General features: G+C 35.3%; 1 protein-coding gene across 1 annotated transcript in view; it reads right to left on the bottom strand.

Annotated features, from left to right (window-relative positions):
* Nucleotides 1–12500, bottom strand: part of LOC115213476 — a 78791-nt gene that overhangs the window by 5994 nt on the left and 60297 nt on the right. The window contains exons 12-13 of the mRNA XM_029782469.2: nucleotides 6708–6792; nucleotides 2500–2582 (exon numbers count right to left, since the gene is read on the bottom strand). Of these exons, the coding sequence (XP_029638329.1) occupies nucleotides 2500–2582; nucleotides 6708–6792 (168 nt within the window). The remainder of the gene's footprint in view (nucleotides 1–2499; nucleotides 2583–6707; nucleotides 6793–12500) is intronic.

The following is a 12500-nucleotide window of genomic DNA, read 5'->3' as shown; positions in this document are numbered from 1 at the left end:
GTTTGTCTGTGTGTATGTATGTGCGTATAGGAGTATGTAGGTATGTGTGTGTGTATGTGTATGGGTGTATGTATGTATGTGTGTGTGTGCATGTGTATAAGTATATGTGTGTGTGCGTATGTGTGTGTATGTGTATGTGTGTGTGTTTATGTATATATATATATATATATATATATATATATATATATATATATATATATATATATAATTATATAGAAAATAGTAAAGAGTGAAAAAACTACAGAAGGCTTAAATGTTAAAAAATATATATATTTGCGTCAATATGTCTGAAGAATATTAGAAAATTTAAAAAAAAATTTTTTTTCCTCTTATAATGACATAATTTAAAAGAAAGACCGGTTTCGCGTGTAGCTTTTCAAATTTCTTGCGACATAATTATATATATATATATATATATATATACATACATATATATATATACATACATATATATATATACATATATACATATATAAACATACATATATATATACATACATATATATATACTTGAAGTCGGAGAAAAATAATCTTATAAGGAAAAAAGTGTTTGTATATTTAATCATACGTGAGTAGAGGCACATTTGCATATTAGTGTAAATAGATATTGGAATTCTAGTTGTTTTATGATTAGGTTATGCATAAAAAAAAGTAACACCTTACAAAAATATTTCATGAAGGTAAATATTGGAGCAGGAAAGATACACCAGACTGTTTCGATATATATATATATATATATATTATATATATATATATATATATATATATATATATATATATATATATATATATATATATATATATATATATATATATATATATGTATATATATCGTTAATTAAAATTCTCTTATATATTTTAACAACTTGTCTTCTCCATTTTTAAGTAAATTGATGAGTTTTATCGGATTTCTTTCCATAAATTCACATCATATACAAGTATATATATATATATATATATATTGTACATGTATGGATGTAAGTGCAAAGTGCATATCTATATATGTGTGTGTGATTATGTATAATGAAATTTGCATGTACACTTCTGATGTTTCTACCTACCAAGTCACTTCACATAGCTCTTTATACCATAAAAAACCTTAAAAACCTACTCTGGCAGTTTGTGAGTTCCTCCATGCTTTATATTTTTCAGGTTACTTTTCTGGAAACTAAATGGTTTGTTTTTCGCATTTACTATTATGACCCACTGGATGTAAATTTAATCATTTATCTAGCCATCCAACAGACTAGCCATCTGCCCATCGATCCATCCATCCACCTATCCATCCACCCATCCATCTATCCATCCGCCCATCCTCCCATCCATCCATCCATCCATGATTACCTACATACATGCATTACATACATACATACATACATACATACATACATACATACATACATACATACATACATACTTGCATTGCAAAATAAGAGTTATTAAGGATATTAAAATATTTTTACATAGTGTAAACATTATCTGATATAGCACTGAATATGCTGGTAGAGTAGATAGATATGTTTCTTATATCAAATCTTGACCGGTTAGGTGGGCTATTTTTCGCGAACTCCAATAGCTTTGTATGAGAGATGTGAAGGAATATTTGCTACTTAGATAATCACAATTGACTAACTACGACAAGTTGGGTGAGACGAAGGGATGAAATACCAGAGAGTTTAGAAGATGATTATGGCATTGTGCAGGTCGTGGATATGTGGTAAGTTGCTTTGATGAAGTAGTAGCTGGATGACTCAATAGATGCAGGAACGGTAATTGTTTGATAAACATTGGATTTAAATTTGAGAAATTAAAGATGTTTTGTGAATTTGTGCTGGTCGAATATGCAAGTATATGCTGTGGCTTTTGTTACGTGCTAATGAAGGAGCCACTACACAGTTGTTTCTGCTGTGAGAAATAACTGCCAAATGCTCTTGAAGTCGCAGCCTACTTACATAGTAATTATTGTAGAGAGTTCAGAATGGCAAATGAATCGGCTTCTGTAATAACAGTGTTGTTGTGAGGTTAATGATTAGATCAAGGGAGGTTGTGAATATTGAAGTCACTGACGATCATGACTTTAGAAGCGATAATGTAACATGAACATGTCCTTGATGCTAAAGAGAGACAGAGTGAGAGAGTGGGGAGGGAAATAGTTAATGGTAGTTGGAAGAGATCAGAGAGTTGTAGGAACAATCGGAAACCTTTGTGTCAGAGTAACTGGAAGTCTTTTTCCCTTACATCGAGCTGAGAGATATACAAATGGAACAGAGATGTTACTTAGATGTCAGAGAGTGGACACATAAAATCTAAAGGTTTTATGCGTCAGGGAAGAGGTAATAACTTGCGTGTTAGTAAGTGATAATGCGCAGAGTCAGTATTGAATCCTTTTTATGATTTATGTTAAATTGCATGCATTACACTTGAATTCACCTCATTTTCGCATTAACCACACAGCTAATTTCCTTAGTTATGCCTTACAATAAATAAGAAACTACTTACCACTACATTCCATAAGTTTCATATACTTTTCTGCCAACTTACAATTGGCCGCTTCATTACATTTGCCTTCTTCTCTAAAATATCTAGGAAGAGATTAAAAAAATGTTGTTGAATCGATATAATGCGGAATAAAACTTAGTTGACAGTATTCACAATGTTTTCCTCGTGCTCCTATAAATAACCCCTTGCCTGTCCTGTGTATTACAAGTGATACGCAAAACATATTTCTCTGGAGTCCGTGCATCCATATGATATACACCTTCCTATTTTTTTGAAACACCACAGTAACTTTGGACTAATGAAGGGAAAGTTTTATACTACTCAGAACATAAGAAACAAGGGCTAACTAAAAGCCTGAAAATAAGCGTTGACATTTAGGAGAAAGTTAAAAATTCTTTTGAGAGATGCAAAAGGTTAAAATAATCTATATTTTACGCATCAATGGATATAAACAAACAAACAGATAGAGGAAAAATTTATGGTGATATTTTCTAAGATATGGCCCACTTGGTTTCAAATTGCTCAATACCATAGATTTACTTGTCAGTTGTTTGACCATAACCAGTTGAGCAACCAAATGTCCCTTAGTGGCTGACGATATGTGAATCTCTGATCACAAGCAGAAGTAGTGGTGGAGCGTCATAGCCATGTATTGAGAGGGATTCTTTGGCGTTTGGATAATTCACCTTTGGAAACATAGGTGTTTCATTCAACATTTTTAAACAACCCTTATTCAGACCTTTTCAGTGGGATGGGCTACTCAACCTGAATAAAATTCTAACTGACCTCCACCTGCAAGATCATGCGCTATTAATCTTGATATGAGGTCATTATATCGCGCACATATGGTTGTGATACATGTGCCAGTTGTATCCTTATCAGACGAGTAGTCATGATTGGTATCCTGGGCTTCGTATATTTTACCCCAGTGTCACTTTAATGGCATGCACTGCTGTCTCATTTAATAATAATAATAATAATAATAATAATAATAATAATAATAATAATAATAATAATAATAATAATAATAATAATAATAATAATAATCAACCCGAGACCTAAAAATACCAGGTTGGCGTCTGGTGGGGTTAATCCTGTCTCATTGTAGTTTCACATTCGCGTCGTTTATTTTTACCCACACATACATTCTTTTTGGGGTGTCATCACGACTTTCCGTTGATCAAACTTTTTTAGAAGAATTTTTTCCGACCTTTTCTGCTTCGCTATGCAGTGCGAGTATTTATGTCCTATTTTTTGACAACTAAAATATTACCGAGTTTTAAATGGACAGTCTTTCTTAAACTCCAGACATTCACACCCATTGCATGGATTAAGTCGTAACATTCTTTTTTCTTTATTTATTCCCGGTTGACATGTCTGTACTTGGGAGAATTTTTTTTTCCTCAAATTTTCTTTACGTCCTGTCACAAGCTGATAATTCTTTGACATTCCTCTGAGAGACATGATATTGGTATATCTTGTGATATTTTGTTGTAGTATGCAGATTATGTTGCTGATATTGACGATGTTGTTCATCTTCCTGCTGCTGTTGTTGTTGTTGTTCTCATGAGATTATCAATCCTATTTTTGTTGTTGCTTCTGTTGTGGCTGGCATTGTTTTTGTTCTTGCTTTTGCGTTTGCTGATTTTAATGTTGTGGCTGTTGTTGTTAATTCTGTTAGTAGTAGTGGTGGTGTTCCTATTGTTGACATTGTTGCTGCTTTTGCTCTTGATGGGACTACTGTAATGGCAATGGCATTGGCTGTAGTGGCAAATGGTTTTCTTCTCCCTTCTTTTGCAGTCGGCAGAAAATTCTTAGATGGCTTATTTGACCAAGTAGGTAACACCTTGTCTTTCCGTTTTCAATCACCACGAAAAGGTGCAAGTCACCTGATAGATTGATTAAGTTTAGGATGTGCTATTTACTTTCATGATCAGTTTGGACCAATAAATCCATCCCTTGACCAGGTAAAATTTGCTTTTGCAGCCAGTGAGCTTAAAATATGTTCATAAGCAGCAAATATTTATTTCTGACGGTAGATAGACCACCTTTATTTTTACTGTCCTCCAGCCGACAATAAATTGGTTACTCATTATGAGTGTTACAGAGTGCCTCCTGTTCTCTTCGCTGGTCGGAAATCTCAACACATTCGTGCCGAAAATTTCCCTCGAAATTTTGGTAACCCGAATTCGTTTAAGATACTTTTTAATTTGATTTCTGACCTTCAGAACAATACACCTAGAAACAATACTTTCTTTATGCATCCCTCGGATCTTTTGCTGGATGCTACAGAATACTGTCTTTGCAACACTGGTTTGCAAATATTAGTATGTTTCAAATCTTGCAGCAGTAGAGAAATTAACCTTCTTTGCAGTCGCCAAATTTTAGCGACACCGTTAACATCTTTTCTGCTAGTCATTTCTTCCCTCAGTTTATGGACATGTGCTCAGAACAGACTCTTCGATTGGATCATTCTTACCAATCTCAACCACCGTTCAAAGAAGTTTGCTGGAAGGCAACACTTCTCTTTCCACCCTTCATTCCACCTTCGCTTCTCTTTTCAGGTGGATCTTAAGAAGTTGATGATGACTTGGTTAAAGAGTAAGATAGCTATTTCAGCCCTTTCATTCTAGCCCGCCATTCATCTTTTGCTCACCAGACAGATAAACACTGAATGTACTCTTCGGTCAAAGGAAGACGCGGGACGATCCTCACCAGGGAACTGCCCTACACACGACAACAGGTATTCAACATAAACTCGCAAGTCAGCAGTGTTTGGGTACTGCACGAGTGCATGCAGAACAGTTGTTTTTGGTGCTTCTACTCTTAGTACTGTCCTTGGTACTGCTTCTGTTTGTGTGTGTTGTTGTTGTTGTTGTTGTTGATGATGATGATGATGATGATGATGCTTTTGTTGTTGATATATCTGTTGTAGTGGAGTTATCTTTCTGTTTTTTTGTTTTTTTGCAGTGAGCAGAATGCTTATATATTGTCTACATGGCTACATATGTGGCATCACACCCTCTATCCTGAACTGCTATGAAAAGCTGCAAGCCAGTTAAGAGATTGATCAAGCTTTCATAGTCGGTCAGAATTAGTAATTCCGTTTCTGTGCTTGTCCAATTTTTTATTTCCAGTCAGTGGACTTGCTTGTTTTATTTTCTATGTAATATAATACGGCAGCAACAAGAAAGGGGGTGTCTACTCCGGGTGGTACCTCAGCTACCTTTACCTCCACAAGACACAACGATTTAGGTATGTTAGGATCTTCGCTTTTTAAAGTAGTGGTAGAATTCTCTTTAACGTATTCTTTACTTGGAGACCCTACCTCAATTTTTCCGAAGCACCTGCCTCGAATTAAATAGATTTTCAAACCCAAGGCCAGTTATGAAGCAATTTTCCTTTTTTTTCCGTTTTAAATATGTAATTTTTACCAATAAATTCTGAAACTCATCCCAAAGGGCGCGAAAATTTCAGAAAGATAGCTGGTTGACTGATTAACGAGATGGTGCAACAAAAATACTAATAACGTTCTTTAAAACTACAAACATAAGCAAAAGCTCTCGAGAGCTTTGAGACGAGAGGTTTTTACCATGCTGTATACCAACAATTCTTTGGTGACGGAAAGGAAAGTTTACCTCAACATGATTTGAAATAAAAACCTAAAGAGTCAGAAAAGTAATACAAAGCATTTTATTTGGATGCTCTAATGATTCTGCCAAGCCTCTGTCCAAGAAAAGGTAAACATCTATGAAATTTGTTGGATGATATACTACTTCTTACTATAAACTTTAAATTAACTTGTTTGATATTTCAGATGATTTGGTTAAAATAGTAGCAATGTAAAGTTTCTTCTCCCTCCATTTCTTTTCACAAATACTGAAACTTGAAAGAATAAGAAACAAAATTTTCCTTGCCTTGTATATTTTCTTTCATTGAGCTATGAATATAAAGTGAGAACAGACAGATTGCGGCCGCCAAGCAGGATTGCTCTAGACGCACTGTATACAGTTAAAGTTTTCTACAACACCACATTAGTTTATATGGTCCATACTTTGTAGATATTAAGATATAACATTATATTAAAAGTAGTATAAATAAAACAAGATATGCCAATCCTTTCCTGAATGTTTCTTTTTTAAAAGTTATATTCGTTATAATGAACGTGGTTTGAAAAATAGACATGAAAGATACGTTTCTATATTTACCCGCATAGCTCTTCCCTTGTGCTGTTGAATGGCCGTTTTAAAGAAGCCACACACTCACTCAATACCTTACCATCGCAACTGGTACCTGCAAGAGCAAAAAGCATTACATGGAATGAACAAAACCAATAACAACAAGGCTATTTTAACATTTTCAACTGTTCAGTTGCTGAATATTTGTCAATAACCAGTAATCGACATTTAAATCTGTGCTTGTGTATGTGCGTGCGTACGTGTGTGTCTATCTGTCTGTCTGTGTGCGCGCGTGCGCACGCCAGTTATGTAGAAGGTGCTGGTTTAGTTGCCGACAATCCAACCATGAAACAGATAATACAGAGATTTGTAGACATTTTGCTGGACTTAAAACAAAAACCTGTCAAAAGGCGAAGGAGCTTATTGTGAGAGTCAACGGCCATCCGCACAAGTGGTACCTCCTAAAATCATCCTGCACGGGGACTAGCAATCTACCAAGACCGTATCCACGACAACTTTGTTGAAAGATACGCTGAGATTTCAACAAATTGGAGTCGAACTGGATTCAATGTCCTGAGATGACGTGTCATGGAGATATAAGTTAGAAGTTTGAAAGAGTAAATATTTAGTCTAGCTTCGTAAAAACACTTAGAAACGTATATATAAAATATTGTGTGGAAAATATTCGTACCGTATTTCATTTGACGAAGTTTAAGCATGCGATTTAGTGTTTCACATGAAGAGAAGCATTTGACATATATTACCTGAAAGTTGACATTTCAGCACATTTTTCAATACGATTACTGTGTGGATAGTTTATTTCTAAAGTTTTTACGTTAAAAGTGAAAAGAGGGGTAAATCAGATATATTTTCCTCATTTGGTGATCTTTTATTTCCAGCAAAAGAAAACGCAGCACAAACAGTAAAATCAATATGTGCAGTTTATGGAAATGGTACCATAGCAGGAGAACTCTTCGTAAGTCATTTGTTAAGTTTAGCAGTGAAAACTTTGCTCTGGAGGACAGTGAGCGTTCCGGTAAGCTCTCAATTGTTGATGATGACCAACTCGAAACGTTAATCAAATGTAATCCAGGTCACACAACATCACTAGGGTACTCCACATATTATTCTGAGCGTTATCAGGAATTTCATTAAAAGCACTTGATTCGTGAATTTCTATGATATTCGAGTGCTTCATAATTTAGCGGAAAAAAATTTAATGGGCCGTATTTCCATATGCGATCATCGGCTCAAACCCATTAAAATGATTGATTTTGAATAGAACGATTGCAGGTGACAAGAAATTGTTTATAACATGTAGTGAAAAGAATCACCCAAATCACCCAACAATTTGTCACAATCCGAAGAAGGTAATGCTTTTTTCTCTTGTAGGATTGGAAGGGCATTGTGTATTGTGAACTCTTTCCGCAAAATCAGAGGTTGAATCCAGATAATTATTATTCCAAGTTAGACCGATTAAATATAAATCGATGAAAAATATCTATAATTGGCCAATCGGAAGGGTGGACAACGTTAGACCTCTTGTATCCTCATAGAGCTAAGAAATTGGTACAGCTTACTCAGTTGACCGTGTACCTTCAGATTCCAACTTAATTCGCTCCCTATGAAATCCTGTTCATGGGGAGAAATCCAATTGCTTGGACGTTTGTAAAACCCACTTAGATTTGTCCATTACCCAGACAGGTGTCAAGTTCTGGGTGGGGGGAATCATAAAACTGCCTCTAAGATAGAGAATGGTACAGGAATGTTAGAGGACATATGGGGTTTAATAAAGAAATGCACAAATATCGAAATAATCTCTTTGAAATTTTTAATTAATAACCGATGTAAATTTATGTTCCAAGCTAATATATATACTTGCAAAAGTAGGTTCTCCAAAAGCATACAATGAAGTTCTTTTCGTATCGTTCAGCAATGTTCGAGGTCTTCATAATAATTTCCCATTCGTCCAATCCTTTCATCATGCAAACTCTCATGTTCTTGCACTCTGTGAGACAAATCTTAATGATTCTGTATGTAATACCAAGCTTATGGCTCTTTACCGTAGATAATCTGATACTCATCTCCATGAGTTGGCTGTCTATGCACGAACGGATTTTGCTAAAAGTCAGAGTGCCTCTTGAATATGTGGATGAATCATATATGTGCTTCCTTGTTCCTCTCCTTCAAGCAACTTGCTACCTATTTTTCTTATATAAATCGTCTTCCTTTGACTCGCGTCCAGTTATTGAAGCTTTATTTGATGGGATTTACAAGATTTGATGATTTCGATGCTCTCCATCGAACTGGCTGGCCTGAAGTTTCCTATAACTACTTTCTGGCTCATCGTCTCACTCAGATTATTGACTTTTCAACCAGATCTCCTGATAGTGATACTGGAACGTTTGATTACTTTATGACTTCTGTCCTAGAAGGTTGTTAGGCAACTTCTTTCCCTCCATTTGGTCCATCGGATCAAGCAGTAGTAGCTGTCAATATCGAATCTGTTTCTGTTGCTGGTGTAGATAAACCTTATAATCGTAAGACTTTCAAGTTTGCAAAGGACGATTGAAATGGCTTTAGTTCCTTCTTTCAAGATGTTCTTTGAACTCTGTAAGAGGGCTATTGCAGATGCTAAATCATCTCATGCACACAAGGCTTGTGAATCCTTTACCTCACAAAGGCTTGGAAATCTCGACTTTTGGAAAATCTACAATAGTGTTATCAAACTTGGTAGGTCTTCTCTGCACCCCACCCACACACATGTTTTGATAGTGTCAGGTGTTCTAGGTCATCCGCAGAGAAAGCTGACTTTTACTCACTTGCTTGTTAATGTTCCTTTGAACTCTACTTTGGGAAAGCTAACTTTGATACTACAGGTAAATACATAGAGTGGGTACATACTGATATTGACACTATTATTCTTGTCACAATTTTAGGGAAACGCCTCAATCTCCGCCTTGGTTCAACACAGTGTACATCTATTGTTTCTTATCGGAACCATTTTACCGATACTTTCAGCACAATCAGTTTAAAGATTCTTGGTTCGCCTTTCGGATAGTCAGCAATGTCTGTAAAAGAGCTATTGCTGATTTGCAAATTCTTTGCTTCACAGAGGCTTGGAAGTCGAGACTTTTTGAAAATCTATAATAGTGTGCCTCCACGTTTTGATAGTGTCAGGTATTCTCGGCCCTCCGCAAAAAAAGCTGACCTCTTTGATCACTTGTTTGCTGATAACTCTATACTTGATGATTCGGGTGCATCTATTCACATACAGAACATTTTTGTTTATTCTGCAGTCATTACTTCAAAGTTAGTTAAGTTAAACTCTAAGCTTCGTCAGTCTAAAGTATATGGTCCTGACGTCGTTCCTAAGGTTGCTTTGAAAGGGTGTGCAAACTACTAGATCTACCAACTCAAGTCTAAAGTAAATTCATTACTTTCGTCTTAATTTCTCTTTGTTCATAGTCTCTTACTCTAAGTGGCTTCATGCCTTGTTTGGGACATTCTAATTTTAAAGCACACACACATGTATATATATATATATATATATATATATATATATATATATATATATATATATATATATATATATATATATCTTGTGGAGACGCAATGGCCCAGTGGTTAGGATAGAGGACTAACAGGATGTAACGTTGGGGTACTATATTACTAGACTATGATTTTAAGATGGAGTTTATTCCATCTAAGAAATTAGGACATGTTAATTGTTTATCAAGATTGATTTCGAAAAATACTGGACCGTTTGAAGATACTATGATTGCTGCGTTGCGAGCAGGAACTGGGATTTAAAATGATATTCCATGTTCCTGACTGCATGTTGATCACGCACGTCCACTTAAGGGTTCATATTATCTTGTGGTGGACAGTTTTTCAAAGTGGCCTGAAGTGCATAAGTGCAAAAAGCTTAAATTTGTGTTTACAGTATTTTTTTTTTACACGAATTGTTCACCAGATATGGTATTTTTGATAGCATTGGGTCTGATAATAGAGCTTAGTTTACTTCAGTCGAGTTCGAAAAGTTTTGTAAAAAGTTCGTTATCGAACATGTGACCACTCCGCCGTATCATTCTATGTCGAAAGGTAAGGTGGAGTGTTTTGTTGATACTTTTAAGAGGGGTTTTAAAAAGGCGAACAACGAAGTAATGGATGACTTAACACTTCAACAATTTCTAAGAGTGTACCGAGAAACATCTGATCCGAATACACCATCTGGAATGTCACCAGCGGAATTAAGGTTTGCTAGAAAGATCAGATCTGCTTTTGATAATTCGATACCGAGTAATAAAAGAAAAAATGGCGAACAACAAATATACTTCAAAATTCTTCAAGATAGGTTATAAAGTTTGTTTGTTTTTTTAATTGTACAGATATGGTAAAGAAAGTTGGGAGAACGGAGTAATTATTGAACAAATTGGAAAAGTATTATTCCTGGTAAAAGGATCTTTTCACTTTGACCAGCAGATTTTTAAAATAATTTCTTTGTAACTAAACACTTTTAAACTTCGTATACTGGTAGAATGTTTCACATAAAACATCTTTTTCTCTTGGCGTTCTTGAGAAAATTAAGTAGTTTGTAAGCTATTTCTTGTTTAATTTCTCGTATTTCGGCAATTTCAACCAATCAATGACGTCTATTAACAAACTACATAATTTTCTCAAGAACGCCAAGAGAAAAAGATGTTTTATGTGAAACATTCTACCAGTATACGAAGTTTAAAAGTGTTTAGTTACAAAGAAATTATTTTAAAAATCTGCCGGTCAAAGTGAAAAGATCCCTGGTAAAAAGAAAAAAATTTCGAACATAAAAGACATATAAACCAACTTAAAAAGATGTACGGAAGAAACAGTCACGAAAGACGAAATTCCCATGGAAGTTTTGTACGCCCATGTTTGAAGGTACCAACATCCCCAAAAATTGAAGCTACACGTTCAAGTAACAGAAAAAGGAAAAGAACGGAAATACTAGAATTAAACTCTAAGCGTAAGAGATATTAAAACTCTGGACGGAGTTTAAATCTCAGAAAGGGGAGAAGTTATGGGAGGCTAATTTTCAAAAAAGGCGAGAGGTTGTGGAAGGATCCTGACCACCCCCACGTGACTAACAGTGGACTGACGTATTTCAATGAAATAAACAGTTGGCAGTTACCAAACAGTTAACAGCGTTGATCGTTCGTATTGGCGTAATATGGAGTACGTTCTGCATGAGCATATTAATCCTGCGAAAGGTTATTCTAGATAACCATATCCAAATGTTCATTTGGCTAATACTATTCTTACACCTTTGTTCACATGCCAACGTCATCATAACATTATTGGCGACAAGATATTCAAACCCACGACATAACATATATATATATATATATATATATATATATATATATATATATACGCACACACACACACACACATATATATATATATACGCACACACACACACACATATGTATACATTCATACAATATGTGTGCGTTGGGGGGAGGGCGCAGGTGTGGTTGTGTGATAAGAAGTTTGCTTCCCAGCCACAAGATTCCGCATTCAGTCCCACTGCATAGCAATTCTGCTATAACCTCAGGTGGACCAAAGACTTGGTGAATTTGGTAGAAAGAAGTCGGTCGTGTGTTTCTGTGTAAATACCAAGCTTTAAAGATAAGTAGTGAGGTCGATTCGTTCGACTCACATTCTTGAAGCCATTGCTCCAGAATAACTGCAGTCCAATAAATGGAACTAGTAAAAGAAAGATAAAGGATACATATATTATTTTAATATACATGTGTCTTAGGGCGGCGAGCTGACAGAATC

The sequence above is a fragment of the Octopus sinensis genome, linkage group LG6, assembly GCF_006345805.1.
Source record: "Octopus sinensis linkage group LG6, ASM634580v1, whole genome shotgun sequence".
In the NCBI taxonomy this organism is placed as follows: domain Eukaryota; kingdom Metazoa; phylum Mollusca; class Cephalopoda; order Octopoda; family Octopodidae; genus Octopus; species Octopus sinensis.
This window is presented reverse-complemented; position numbering and strand designations above follow the sequence as displayed.